The sequence below is a fragment of the Suncus etruscus genome, chromosome 4 (genome assembly GCF_024139225.1).
Source record: "Suncus etruscus isolate mSunEtr1 chromosome 4, mSunEtr1.pri.cur, whole genome shotgun sequence".
In the NCBI taxonomy this organism is placed as follows: Eukaryota; Metazoa; Chordata; class Mammalia; order Eulipotyphla; family Soricidae; genus Suncus; species Suncus etruscus.
This window is the reverse complement of record NC_064851.1, coordinates 37,836,456-37,852,070: the sequence shown is the minus strand read 5'-3', so window position 1 is coordinate 37,852,070 and position 15,615 is coordinate 37,836,456. Positions and strand designations below refer to the sequence as shown.

The following is a 15,615-nucleotide window of genomic DNA, read 5'->3' as shown; positions in this document are numbered from 1 at the left end:
GGCACAGTCCTCAGAAGAAAGGGCATTTTCCATTCACCCCTGAACCAGGGAAGCCATCCACGAAACATCCAGGTTTATCTATAACATCACCTGGAAGCAATCCTCTACCACGGAAGACCCTACACTGCTCAGACATTGACCTGTTCAAAAGAGACTTCCCTTAACACTGAGAAGACTTAACAACCACAACGACCTGCTTACAGGACAGGGTTCCCTGCATTGCCCTTTGATTGTGAGGTGAAACGAGAGGACGCTTCACATCCTGACTTCAATGTAGGATATGCAGATTCCAGGATCTTTAATACAGAAACATGATACCAACAATAGAGACTGTGTGAAAAATAAAAGTGTGTTGGCACTACAGACAATGTCTTGGATTGGACGATATAGCTTGCCTGGAGCTTAGAGTTGGTCTTGTGCCAGGAAACTTCAGGGGTCGGGTCTCTGTATTTAGGCCAAAGTTATTTCTTTCCATATCCCTCATATTTTGATGGGCCTATGCAAACAACAATTGCCACTCTAACACCATTTTTACTGTGCTCCTTTGATTCTAATCCTTAAAAAGAACCCACTTAAAATTAGAGTTAACTTAAGCTAATATGCATGTATATGGAAATGTAAAAAAATACTATGCCTGTAATGTTTAAGGAGTTATGTAAGTTTTATGGCTTTATATTGCCTTGTATGCTGTTAAGAAATATTATAATGTGTTAAATCTGGGGACTTGAGGGACAAAGTAATTGTACCTGGATTCTGTCTTATTTATCTTAATATTTTTTGGTTCTTTGGCTGAAATTTCAAAGTTAAGATATCAGCAAGGGGACTTCTGAGAATTATGTTATGGGTGATTGTCCTTCCACTGTAACTTTTCTTTGTCCTCTTTCTTTGCATCCTTGTTCTCATAATTAAAAATAAAAAAATAAAAATAATAAATGGATGGTTCCAGAGATCAAAAAAAAAAAATCACTCCTGGCAGACATTGGGGACCATATGGGATGCCAGGGACCAAAACCGTCGGTCCTACATCTGCAGTTTGCAAGGTAAACCACTGTGCTATCTTTCCGGCAACCCCCCTCAGTGATTTCTTTTATCCTTAAAAAGCTACACAGCCTGGGCTTAATAAATATTCATGGTATATGAAAAATATGAATTCATATTATGTTCACCATCGTCTTTTAAATGAAAACAGAAAACAGAGTTCCATGTTCTATCCAAAATCAAGCAATAAATATTTGAGCTTCACTTACAGTCATTTTAAGGACATGTATAAGGGGAAGAACTTGAGGGCAGAGAGAGGAAGAAAGAAATGAGGAAGGAGAAAATACAGAGCCAATTAGTTACATAACTGCCAAGATTTGGAGAAGAAAGGCAGTCTGACACCTTCCCCCAGCCATTATAGATTCAAATACTGAGACTCAGAGCCAGTAACTTACTTCTTCATCCTCTTCTTGACTTTAATGTTGTTTTCATAGTATAATAGGAGGAAAGCACAGTGGACAATATATGAAAAGAAAAGTTAGAAATTTGGATTATAGGGTCCAAGAACTAGTTCAATGTGCTAGAGTAAATGCTTTGTATGTAAGAACCCTTGGTTCCATTTCAGCACCACTAAAATCCCTGGGTTTAAGTCCAGAGTAGCCCCCAGCACACTACAGGGTGTGGATGGGGATAAGTTATGCCCATTAGTTACATGACTCATCAGCAGGACATGTGCCTTGAAGATGGGAGGTTCTGGATTTGGTTCTCATATTGTTTTAAAGGGAAAAAAATGATTTTGTTTCACTGAGTTTTCCACCACTGAAGAGCTAAAGTAGGGTATCAAGCTTTCATTTCTTTTTTAAGATCTTGTAGTCATTTGATTTTCTAAAGCTATTGTTCCACTATTTCATTCTAAAAGTTCTGGTGTGTTCAGAGATAAATCTGATTTCACTTACATGAAATAGAATAGCCACAATGATAGAGAAGGAAAGAAGAATTGATTGGCAGATGGGGGAAAAAAGAGAACTGCTTTTAATGGGTGTAGATATTCAATTGAGGACTGGAGTGGGTAGAGCACCCTATATTGTCCCTTGAGTCCTCCAAAAGTGATCCCTGACACAGCCAGGAATGACACCTGAGCACTGTTGGATGTGGCCCCCAAATAAAAAAAAAGAAATTATGTTGGGATGAGGTAAAAGCACTGCAGATGGGAAGTGGTAATGATGACTCAGTGGTCGGAATATATCTCACTATTAAATTGTACACCTAAATTGGTTAAGATTGGGCATTTTTATTATTTACATTTGCCACCATTTAAAAACCATTTTTAAGCCCAAGTCATAAAACACATAGCTACATGATGTTGTACCATTGATTACTGAAAAATAATTGAAATGGCCTATTACATTAAAAATAATTTAAATGACAGAAAATGTCCCAAATTGGTTTCTTTTCTAGATAGAACTTTCCCTCTCACAACAAACTTTTCCACTATCTTTTCCACTATCTCCTGAACTTTTATAACTCCCCACTATTTTCCAGGTTACCTCTCCTGGGTTTGGACTCTCATTCATATCTTTCAGGTTCTTTCCCATCCTTCAATGGTCAGATACCTATCTGTAGTGACACAACCACCATTCCCTCTCCCCCCAATTCTTGGTTGTGAATTATACTATCAATGTGTCAGCTCCTCGGGCAGTGAATCTATGAAAAGGGGACCCAGTTTTTGATTCATGTCTAATCCATGGCTTAACACTACAGAAGACAGTTCCATCTTAAGAGCTGGGGAGATGACTAATTCCAAGTGGTACTGAAATATGCACATAAATTGCACATAGTGAGATTGAGCTCTGGCATCTTTCCATGCTGACCTGGCCTTGGAGAAGGAAAAATATTTTGCCTCTTCCCCTTATACATAAAGTAAATATTTATAAAGTAAATATTCCCCTTACTTCAGGGGAAAATATTCTGCCTCTTCAATTTGCCTTTAAAGCTCTAAGCCTTAAAATGGAAATAAATTCGGGCCAGAGAGGTGGCGCTAGAGGTAAGGTGTCTGCCTTGCAAGCGCTAGCGTAGGACGGACCACGGTTTGATCCCCCAGAATCTCATATGGTCCCCACAAGCCAGGGGTGATTTTTGAGCTCATAGCCAGTAGTAACCCCTGAGATTCAAATGGGTGTGGCCCAAAAACCAAAAAAAAAAAAAAAAAAAAAAGGAAATAAATTCAACCTTAGACATTATTGGGATTAATAAATGAGATAATTTGAAGATCACTTGGCACAGGTCTTTTCTATATAGAAAAGTCCAATAATTGTGAAATTATGTTTGCTTTAACTGCAGGTATAAAAAGTGACCATTATTATCACTATTATAACAAATGATCAATTATCCTTTGAAATGAATGAGTAAATCTCTAGTATTTAGCATTATTTATAAGATGTTGTTTTATAATTTTTGATGGTTTTCTTCAATAGGCTACTAGAAAACTTCAGACCTAATTTATAGATTTTTTTTTATACTTGTACAGGGAACATTTTCAATGTGAGTCTCAGGCATTGAGGTCAACATTTAAGTGAAAATAAACATTATTACATGAAAATAGTATAAATATCACAAATCTTCATAAAGCAATCATGGCCAAGAGCTGTAACCAAATATTTCAATGCAATGACAATGACTACAAAAACAGAAAACTCTGACTCACCTCTGTTCCCACAAAGAACTTTGTGCAGAAGTCTTCTATTGGCTTAAGCTGTTCAGTCATCCCCACTTCCAGATTATTGTACAGGCTCAGATCTCCTATTTTCATTGCTTTGGTTTGGGCTGTTTTGTATTTCAGGGGAGTATAGATAAAAGGATATATTTAAACATATATTTGGCTTACGGTTTGTCCCTTGCTTCCTTCCTTCTACAGCATGATAACTAGGCATAAAAGCATCTTTAGAGGGGAGAAAGAATATAATGGGTTGGTCCTGCACGCCGGCAACCTCAGTTTGATCTCAACACTCTATATGGTCCCCTCATTACTGCCAGGAGTTATTCCTGAGCTCACTTCAGGAGGAATACCTGAGCACTGTGTGGCTCAAAAACACAAAACAAACAAACAAACAATAAAGCATCTTTAGACTAAGAACTCAGGAGAATAATTTTTCTATCTAAAGCTTAACTAGGGGCCGAAGCGATAGCACAGTGGTAGGACGTTTGCCTTGCACGCGGCCAATCCAGGACGACCTTGGATCGATCACCGGCGTCCTATATGGTCTCCCAAGCCAGGAGCGATTTCTGAGCACACATCAGGAAAGAAGAAGGGGCATACCTGAATAGCTTAATGACACAGCTCATAGAATTAGAAAGTGCTCAACAAAAGGATCCAAAAATAGGGAGGCAGAAGGAAATAACAAAGCTGAGAGCAGAAATCAATGAAGTGGAAACCCGAAAAACAATCTAAAAGATAAACGAAAGCAGAAGTTGGTTCTTTGAAAAAATAAACAAGATTGATAGATCACTGGCAAAACTAACAAAGAAAGAGAGAGAAACTTGATAACTCGTATTAGGAATGAAAAAGGAGAGATCACTACTGATATGGTAGAGATTCAAAGGGTAATCAGAAACTACTTTGAGAAACTCTATGCCACTAAAAATGAAAACCTGGAAGAAATGGATAAATTCTTGGAATCTTATAATCTTCCACAATTGAATGAAGAGGATGTAGCATATCTAAACACACCCATTACTATTGAGGAAATTAAGACAGTAATCAAATGTCTGCCGAAAAACAAAAGCCCAGGCCCAGATGGATTTACTAATGAATTCTTTCAATGTGAGGAGATGGCTTAAAAGACTTGGAACACAATGTGTTGCATGCTGGAGCCCTAGGTTTGATCCCTGGCATTGAATTATACCCCACGTGCCAGAAGAGCCTCCCATGAACACTGTGCAGGAGAAGTTTAGCACCTGGTGTGGTCTGAAAAAAAAGTTTATGTCGTTGAACTAATGTTGCAAATTTTGTGATATTTAATTTCTGGAAGAGTTAGCAGAAAAATAAATGCTCAAAGCCCTTCTCGAGGGGCCGGAGAGATAGCATGGAGGTAAGGCGTTTGCCTTGCATGCAGAATGATGGTGGTTCAAATCCTGGCATCCCATATGGTCCCCTGAGCCTGCCAGGAGTGATTTCTGAGCATAGAGCCAGGAGTAACCCCTGAGCGCTGCCGGGTGTGACTCAAAAATCAACCAACAAACAAAAAAACAAACAAACAATACCCCTTCTCGGTGCCTTCTCTTTTTCTCACCCATGATTTAAAAAAGACCAATAATAAAGGCTAGAGAGACAGTACAGTGGGCAGGAGGCTTGTCATGCATGTGACTGACCCAGGTCCAATCCCCATCATCCCACACAATCCCCAGAGTCTGACTAAAGGTATTTCTGAATGAAGACAGAAACAGGACTAAATTATCAGCACGACCAGGGTATGACACCAAAAGAAAAAAAATATTGCAGCTCTATAAATATATAACACTGTATCCATCTAACATTTATATATGTATGTTCATATACATATACACACTGGTAAAACTGAATAGAGGAAGAAAATTTTGGCTATACTAAAATATGTATTGCATACCAAACAGGATGATTTTAGATAAAAACCAATGATTATCATTGATTAGGTACAGACAACCAATTGTCCTTTGTGCGTTAAATAATTTTGTCTTTTTATTTCTTTCTACCCTTTCCTTCAATGTTGTTGCTATCATGTGGTGACCAGAAGTCACACAATTCCCGGCTGTGGTACTTATTAGAGTCATGTATTGGGTTGTGGTGTTTACACAAACAGCCCCAGAACTCACCACTGTTTGGTCTCCTACAGTTGTGAGATGAAACACATGCTTTCTGGAGTACACTCCTAACTGAAACACAAATGATGGAAGTGCTTATAGCAGTGTTCATGAAACTTTTTTTTTGGCTGTGGTGCTTGCATCTCCTTGAGTAGTGCCCTGCCATGGTCAGATTCCTTTGTGGTGCTCACACACACTTGACTGTGGAATGGTCGGGGACCACGGACAACAGAGATTCCAAGTTCAGACAGCAGAGCCACTAAAAACTTCTTCCATGTAGTGACACCAGTATATGAGTATTTGAACTCAAAAACATACACTTATAGCAGATGTACTAGGCCCTTAATTTTTCAACCATGAGTGGCGACCCCATATGGAGCTGCATAACTTTAAATTTAATTAAACAATTTCAATTATTTAATTGAAATAAAAATTTTATTGGTAAATGTTTGACTTTGTATATCTATATGCCTACATATACATGGTCTTCATGTAAAAGTTTTTCAGGAGAAAAGAATAAGTGAGATAAGTATAAAGAAGCCAGCTCTAAGCTACTGGTCCTTGTTTGATACATTTCCCATTAGTAAATGTAAAAATTAAGCACAACAAGAGACAGAGTAGATTTTTTTTTGTTTTTTTTTTGTTTGTTTTTGTTTTTGTTTATGGGCCACACCCAGCGATGCTCAGGGGTTACTCCTGGCTGTCTGCTCAGAAATAGCTCCTGGCAGGCACCGGGGAACCATATGGGACACCAGGGTTTGAACCAACCACCTTTGGTCCTGGATCGGCTGCTTGCAAGGCAAACGCCACTATGCTATCTCTCCAGGCCTGAGACAGAGTAGATTTTTAAAAGCTAAACCACAGTATCAGTAAGCATTTCAAGCAATCACTTGCAATCACATTGTTCCTTCTAAAAAGATATTATTCATAATAGATATTCATAATAAATTGGCAAGGGAAAAAAGACATTTTGTATCAACTTAGCATAAAATTATAATTATTAAAATACTTATTTAAAGTTATTCATTCTCTTTTCAAAATAATGTATGTATGTACATTTAGTGGAGTAGAACATATTCATAGTTTGCATATAAGTTCATGTTAATTGAGAATATGTACTCTACATATATAAACCAGGGACATATGGCCCCTATGGGCCTAATCATTTGAAATCATGAAATACCGACTCTAGAGGTAATTCCAAAAGCATGTGGAGCAAAAACTTCCTCTCTGGAATAAATAACAAATTCAAGAACAGATTTAACACAAAGAATGAGAAGCTCGTGGCCACAAGATGGCAGCAGAGTAAGGGACGCTGAGGCTGAACTGACTCCAGTGTGATCGAATTTGACTCACAGTCCAAGACGCAATAGTCAGCAGAATAGGACCAAGAGTTTTATGAGCATATCCTAGTCAGAAGATACAATATAATTCTTACTATTAGTCCATCTACATAAAAGGAAGAAAAAAATGTAAATAGAGATAGCAAAAAGAGAGCTTGATGGCTATGAAATATTGAAGAAATTTTATTTTAGAGTAAGAATATTACAAGTATTCAAGATGATATAACAATTTTAGTAATAGAACTTCAAAAAACACAAAGTAAAATAAATGATAGAAGTAGACAAATACGGGCCGGAGAGATAGCACAGCAGTAAGGTGTTTGCCTTAGACGCAGAAGGATGGTGGTTCGAATCCCGGCATTCCATATGGTCCCCCGAGCCTGCCAGGAGCCATTTCTGAGCATAGAGCCAGGAGTGACTCCTGAGTGCTACTGGGTGTGAGCCAAAAAAAGAAAACATCTAAAAAAAAAGAAAGAAAGAAATAGACAAATACACCTAGGTAGGAGATAAATGGCCTTAGATACCTTCTGAAGTGATGTAAACCCAAATACATAAAAATTACGTAATGCTTGGTTTGTTGTTTGTGTTTTTGTGGGCCACACCTGGAAGTGTTCGGAAGCTATTCCTGGTTCAGACTTCAAGGTTAGGGGTTAATCCAGGAAGTTCTTTGGGGATCATGCTGTGCTGGGATATTGGCCATTGAGTTCTCTTCCTGGCTTAAAACATGGCATGTTGTGATACAGGTTTCCCCTGCTCTAACTGTACTATAAAGCAGTCGTTATTAAAATAGAATGGTACTGAAATAAAGACCCTTAGATCAATGGAGATAAAGCAATATGCATGATAGGTAAAGCGATATGCATGATAAAGCCTTCAGTAACAGTACTGCAAACTACAGTGTCTAAAAACAAGAAATAGAGAGAGGAAAAAATATCTGCCATTGAGGCAAGTAAGGTAAGAGCAGGAGATGCATGGGAGGGAACGGGTACAGTAATGGTGAGAAATGTGCACTTGTGAAGGGATGGGTGTTGAGCTGAATGACTGAAATTCAGTCATGAACAGCTTTGTAAATGTGTATATAAGTGACTTAATTAAATAATTTATTTTATTAAAATAAAATGAAATGCAAATATAAAATAAGTAAAAAGTCAAGAGGTAAATGCAAACTCAGAAAGCAGGGAAACCTGCATTATTTTGAAAACATCTATAAAAATTCCTTGATCCCCTATTTTGAGCAATTCTTGCATTGTTTCTACAAAATATGTCTCTGAGCAAATTTTGCTGAAGTTGAATGCTAGGCAATTAATTTTAGAAATTCTATCATTTAACCAAAAATATTAAAAACTTTATATGTGTAAATCCTTTCAATTTCTAATGCTTGAAGGCAAATACTTGAAAAACACATCCTAGTTGCTACTAAGCTCAGAATATTGGGGGGCTGGATTTCACTAAAGTGGCCCCAATGTGATGAGTTGTTTATTTTTATTTTGGGGGGTCACACCCTGCTTTGGGGTTACTCCTGGCTCTGCACTTAGAAATCACTCCTGGCAGTCTCAGGGGACTATATGGGATGTCAGGAATCAAACCTGGGTCCGTTCAAGGTTGTCTGCATTCAGGCAAATGCCCTATTGCTGTACTATTGTTCCAGCCCATGATGATTTTTTTTTGTTTGTTTTGGGGGGGGGGGTCACACCCAGCAGTGCTTAGGGATTACTCCTGGCTCTATGCTCAGAAATCCTTCCTGGCAGGCTCAGAGGACCATATGGGATGCCGGGATTCGAACCACTGTCCTTCTGCGTCTAAGGCAAATGCCTTACCGCTGTGCTATCTCTCCAGCCCCGATTTTTTAAAAATTCAAAAACATAAGGAACTATACAAAGAAAACTATAAAACTCTGCTCCAAGAAATAAGAGAGGACACGGGGAAATGGAAATGCATACCCTGCACATGGATTGGCAGGATTAACATCATCAAAATGGCAATACTCCCCAAGGCATTATACAGATTTAATGCTATCCCTCTAAAGATACCCATGACATTCTTCAAAGAAGTGGATCAGGCACTTTTGAAATTCGTTTGGAACAATAAACACCCTAGAATAGCTAAAGCAATCATTGGGAAAAAGAATATGGGAGGACTTACTTTCCCCAACTTTAAACTTTACTACAAAGCAATAGTTATCAAAACAGCATGGTATTGGAATAAGAACAGGCCCTCAGATCAGTGGAATAGGCTTGAATACTCAGAAAATGTTCCCCAGACATACAATCACCTAATTTTTGATAAAGGAGCAGGAAATCCTAAATGGAGCAGGGAAAGCCTCTTCAACAAGTGGTATTGGCACAACTGGATAGCCACTTGCAAAAAATTGAATTTAGACCCCCAACTAATATCATGTACGAAGGTAAAATCCAAATGGATTAAAGACCTTGATATCAGACCCAAAACCATAAGATATATAGAACAACACATAGGCAAAACACTCCAGGACATTGAGACTACAGGCATCTTCAAGGAGGAAACTGCACTCTCTAAGCAAGTAAAAGCAGAGATTAACAGATGGGAATATATTAAGCTGAGAAGCTTCTGCACCTCAAAGGAAATAGTGCCCAGGATACAAGAGCCACCCACTGAGTGGGAGAAACTATTCACCCAATACCCATCAGATAAGGGGCTAATCTCCAAAATATACAAGGCACTGACAGAACTTTAGAAGAAAAAAAACATCTAATCCCATCAAAAAATGGGGAGAAGAAATGAACACTTTGACAAAGAAGAAATACAAATGGCCAAAAGACACATGAAAAAGTGCTCCACATCACTAATCATCAAGAAGATGCAAATCAAAACAACGATGAGATACCACCTCACACCCAGAGAATGGCACACATCACAAAGAATGAGAATAAACAGTGTTGGCGGGGATGTGGAGAGAAAGGAACTCTTATCTACTGCTGGTGGAAATGCCATCTAATTCAACCTTTATGGAAAGCAATATGGAGATTCCTCCAAAAACTGGAAATCGAGCTCCCATACGATCCAGCTATACCACTCCTAGGAATATACCCTAGGAACACAAAAATACAATACAAAAACCCCTTCCTTACACCTATATTCATTGCAGCACTATTTACCATAGCAAGACTCTGGAAACAACCAAGATGCCCTTCAACAGACGAATGGCTAAAGAAACTGTGGTACATATACACAATGGAATATTATGCAGCTGTCAGGAGAGATGAAGTCATGAAATTTTCCTATACATGGATGTACACAGAATCTATTATGCTGAGTGAAATAAGTCAGAGAGAGAGAGAGAGAGAGAGAGAAAAACACAGAATGGTCTCACTCATCTATGGGTTTTAAGAAAAATGAAAGACATTCTTGCAATAATAATTTTCAGACACAAAAGAGAAAAGAGCTGGAAGTTCCAACTCACCTCAGGAAGCTCACCACAAAGAGTGATGAGTTTAGTTAGAGAAATAACTACATTTTGAACTGTCCTAATAATGAGAATGTATGAAGGAAATGGAGAGCCTGTTTAGAGTACAGGCAGGGGTCGGGTGGGAAGGAGGGAAACTGCCAAGTTTCCCTCACATTGGTGATGGGAATGTTGCACTGGTGATGGGTGGTGTTCTTTACATGACTGAAACCCAAACACAATCTTGTATGTAATCAAGGTGTTTAAATAAAATAATAAATAAATAAATAAAAATAAAAAAAATTCAAAAACATAAATTTGGTGAGATTGAATTGAAGTAAAATCTGTGAAATCATTTTATGTGTAGAGACCATTTTAATGTGTAAGTTACAGTTAGTTGAGCTTTGTTAAAGTTCCATGATGAAAGACTTGATTTTCTGCATTCTTTCTTTTTTTTCTTTTTAAATAAATTAGTGTACTCTGACAAATAACTCAGAAAGGATATAATGAGCCACAAACAACCAAACATATATATTTTAGGAACCAAAGTTACCTTGTCCTTTGTATGTATAATGGTCTTTACTCAGAGTTAGCTTGGTTGGGCAGTGATCTAAAGTTGTTTCATCTTTAGACATTCTCATCTTTGGGAAGAACATACAAGAAAGGTTACTTCCAAATACCCTGAAATTATCTGTAGGTGATTTATTCTTGTCTTTTTCTTCCTTCTTCTGCCCTCAGATTGCTGTAATCCTGGTCCCCACCCCTACTTCCCTCCCTTCCCTTCAGATGTCTGACTGCTTTTCCACTTGAATCACATTTTCTAAAATCATGCTGCTTAAGGAAGATTTCTGGTGGTCTCACTCACACACTCCCAAGTCCCATGTTCAGTCTGCTTTTGAAAAGTATTCTACACTTAATCCTATAATATTCCATTGTCAATCTTAATATAAAGTAATTTTTCATTCTCCTGTTGCCTAAATCTTTCATTAAAGGAAGAATGGATACTTTGCTCGGGTGTCTTACACTTGCCTGTCATTGCTGAGCTCTAGCCTTGGGCACACACATACCCACTAAGGTTCAAAAATGGACCTGAGCCTTACCAGAATGGGAAACTGTCACAATTGACCCTTATCCTAACAGTTCCCCCACAAACTTTACTCCCTCAGGCTGTTTATCCATGAGTTTCATAATTATCCAGTGTTTTTCCTAAACTATTTATACGCCACTGAACAGCCTTTCCTAGATAATTTTTCATGTTTTAAATAAAATTTTTAAAAGAGCCTTCATAATAAAAAATTCAAAAAGATTGGCTAGTCTCATAAATAACATACTTTGTCTTAAAATGCCTTCAAATTTCAAAGCCTTTTGAAAAAATATATATTTTTTTTTTTGGTTTTTCGGCCACACCCGTTTGACGCTCAGGGGTTACTCCTGGCTATGTGCTCAGAAATCGCCCCTGGCTTGGGGGGACCATATGGGACGCCGGGGGATCGAACCGCGGTTCGTTCCTTGGCTAGCGCTTGTAAGGCAGACACCTTACCTCTAGCGCCACCTTCCCGGCCCCTGAAAATAATCTTTAATTTATACATAAAGCTCCAGGACATAATGTTATATTCCTGGGAAACATCCTATGGGTAAGACACACAGGGGTCTTGAGGAAAGAGAACAGGTCTCTGAGACACTGGCAATACCTTTAAAACACATCAGGGGCCAGATTAATAGTATAGCAGTCAGGGCATTTGCCTGGTACTTGAGCCAACCTGAGTTCAATCCTTCACTTCCTCTAGCGTCCTGTGCACAGTTCGGAGTGATTCCGAGGTATGATCCAGGAGTAAACCCTGAGCACCACCGACCGATGTGACCCCAACACAAAACCAAAAACAAATAAAACATGCTCAGGAAAAAGCCTGAATATGCATATCTCTACCTGCACATATTAGGTAGAGTCTCCTGAGTTGGTCAAATTGCAGGGGTCTGTACCTCCAGAGGAGGAAAACCTATTTAGTGATAAAGATGTCACCTCTGCTAGAAGATACTGAAGTATCTAACTGATCACATAATCCCACATGGGGCAAAATACTGTCACTTCTCCAGGCTACCCCTTTCAATTGGGAACAAATACATTATAATAATAATGATAATAATGATAATAATAATAACAACAACAATAATAATAATATAGCTCTAGTAATGCAGATCACTAACAAAGTATTAAGTTTGTTGTTATTATTAGACTCTCTAAAGAAAGCCACCCATACTCCAAGTCCATTCATGCTTTCCAATATATCAAATCCAAAGCTTATATTCATTAATTTAACAATAATCTTTCTCTGAGATCTGACATTTAATGACAGGTACTAAATAATTTCCTCTTCAATTTTCAGTTTTGTTTTGTCGCTGGTGTTACAAAATTATTTCCCACTATTGATTTACAAAATATAGAGAATTTATGTTATAATAGAATTAAAGCCTACCAATTTTTGAAAAACTACTATACAATTAAGTTAATATACAATTCTCTTCTAAGTCGTGGCTTGCTAATAAGGGAACAAATAGCAAGTTTACAATCATAATTGTTATTTCTGGCTTGATCTAGACATGTATCCTATTGTTCAAGGAGTTTATATGTTGAATGAATACATGAATTATAAAGTCCAATGTTAACAGAAACTCTAGTACTTGGAGAGTATTGGCACGTATCTATACTTACTATATGAAATTATATATGTATTAAATTAAATAGTATACCTAAGAAAATAGGATGGAGTATATACCATGTTACTTACCTTAGTAAGTGGTTTCCAGGAGAGATCTAAGTGTAGAAAAGTAGATGGCACATCTATAGAAACGTCAAATTCTTCTTTCTTTTTTTCTGGTGGCTGAGGAGGTTGTGAGGATGGTTGAGTGGTTGGTTGGGGGACTAAAGTTTTCTGTGATCTGACATCCCAAAAACATATTGTGCTTAAAAAAAAGTTTACATTTTACTACTTCATTGGGTACAATTAAGAAGTGTAATCTTATAGAAATAATACCCAAAAAACAATAGAGATGAGAGCCAGAGGATTAATATATGGTAGGAAGCTTACATAAAGAGGGAAGAGAGGGGAGTGCAGTTAGGGCAGTGAAGGGAACGCTATGACAATGATAGTTGGAAATGATCATTATGAACAAGAAATGGGTACTGAAAGGAAGTAATGTGATATGCATAAAACTCTTAAAGTATGAGAGACAAAAACTTGGGGGAGAGAGAGTGAGTGAGAGAGAGAGAGAAAGAGAGAGAGAGAGAGAGAGAGAGAGAGAGAGAGAGAGAGAGAGAGAGAGAGAGAGAGAGAGAGAGAGAGAGAGAGAATGTATGCCATAGAGGCAGGCAGTGGAGGAGGGCAGGAGGTAAACTGAGTACATTGGTACATTGGTACATTGGTGATGGGAACTGTGCACTGGGGGAACAGATGGGTATTGAAACATTGTTTGACAGCTGGACTCAGAGCACTCTGCATGCCAGGATTTCTGGGTCTTTGCCTGGTATGTTGGGGGCTCTGGGCAGGACAGCTAGCCACAGGCCCCCTGGGCTGACCACCTAGTCCAGGGGACCAAGGTCCCCCCAAACCTGGTGGGTCTTCAGGGCCATGCCTGGTTAATCGGGCCCTGGGGGGAGGGGGGGAGAAATTCCTCCCTAGGCATCCAAAAACTACAGAGGCTCGGCTGGGCTCAGAGCACTCCGCATGCCAGGATTTCTGGGTGTCTTTGCCTGGTATGTTGGGGGCTCTGGGCAGAACAGCTGGCCACAGGCCCCCTGGGCTGACCACCTAGTCCAGGGGACCAAGGTCCCCCCAAACCTGGTGGGTCTTCAGGGCCATGCCTGGTTAATCGGGCCCTGGGGGGAGGGGGGGAGAAATTCCTCCCTAGGCATCCAAAAACTACAGAGGCTCGGCTGGGCTCAGAGCACTCCGCATGCCAGGATTTCTGGGTGTCTTTGCCTGGTATGTTGGGGGCTCTGGGCAGAACAGCTGGCCACAGGCCCCCTGGGCTGACCACCTAGTCCAGGGGACCAAGGTCCCCCCAAACCTGGTGGGTCTTCAAGGCCACGCCTGGTTAATGGGCCCTGAGGGAAGGGGGGGAGAAATTCCTCCCTAGGCATCCAAAAACTACAGAGGCTCGGCTGGGCTCAGAGCACTCCGCATGCCAGGATTTCTGGGTGTCTTTGCCTGGTATGTTGGGGGCTCTGGGCAGGACAGCTAGCCACAGGCCCCCTGGGCTGACCACCTAGTCCAGGGGACCAAGGTCCCCCCAAACCTGGTGGGTCTTCAAGGCCACGCCTGGTTAATGGGCCCTGGGCGAAGGGGGGGAGAAATTCCTCCCTAGGCATCCAAAAACTACAGAGGCTCGGCTGGGCTCAGAGCACTCCGCATGCCAGGATTTCTGGGTGTCTTTGCCTGGTATGTTGGGGGCTCTGGGCAGGACAGCTAGCCACAGGCCCCCTGGGCTGACCACCTAGTCCAGGGGACCAAGGTCCCCCCAAACCTGGTGGGTCTTCAAGGCCATACCTGGTTAATTGGGCCCTGGGGGGAGGAGGGGAGAAATTCCTCCCTAGGCATCCGAAAACTACAGAACTTCATGTACTTCATGTATTCAGAATATTCCTTATTCTTATGTTATGTTTTGCATATACAGAATGTTCATTTTGTATTCTGCCCTTTCCCACACCCATACAAAGCTCTTTTTTACTCCTTAACTCTCTAACCCCCTCTCAAACATCACTAACCTACATTACTCTTTTTTTTTTTTTTTTTTTTTTGCGGTTTTTGGGTCACACCCAGCAGTGCTCAGGGGTTATTCCTGGCTCCATGCTCAGAAATTGCTCCTGGCAGGCACGGGGGACCATATGGGACGCTGGGATTCAAACCGATGACCTTCTGCATGAAAGGCAAACGCCTTACCTCCATGCTATCTCTCCAGCCCCACATTACTCTTTTTAACTTCAGTAGTGTACAATCCTAATCACAGTCCAAAGCTGTGCATTGTGTGTGACAACCCCAA

At 39.8% G+C, this 15,615-nt stretch overlaps 2 protein-coding genes across 2 annotated transcripts in view; both read right to left on the bottom strand.

Moving 5' to 3' along the window:
* Positions 1–15,615, bottom strand: part of RPF1 (ribosome production factor 1 homolog) — a 1,036,037-nt gene that overhangs the window by 440,726 nt on the left and 579,696 nt on the right. The window lies entirely within an intron of this gene.
* The window catches only part of DNAI3 (dynein axonemal intermediate chain 3), a 78,915-nt gene that overhangs the window by 17,437 nt on the left and 45,863 nt on the right, over positions 1–15,615 (bottom strand). Inside the window, exons 16-18 of the mRNA XM_049772548.1 lie at positions 13,365–13,539; positions 11,132–11,219; positions 3,683–3,801 (exon numbers count right to left, since the gene is read on the bottom strand). Coding sequence (XP_049628505.1) covers positions 3,683–3,801; positions 11,132–11,219; positions 13,365–13,539 — 382 coding nt within the window. The remainder of the gene's footprint in view (positions 1–3,682; positions 3,802–11,131; positions 11,220–13,364; positions 13,540–15,615) is intronic.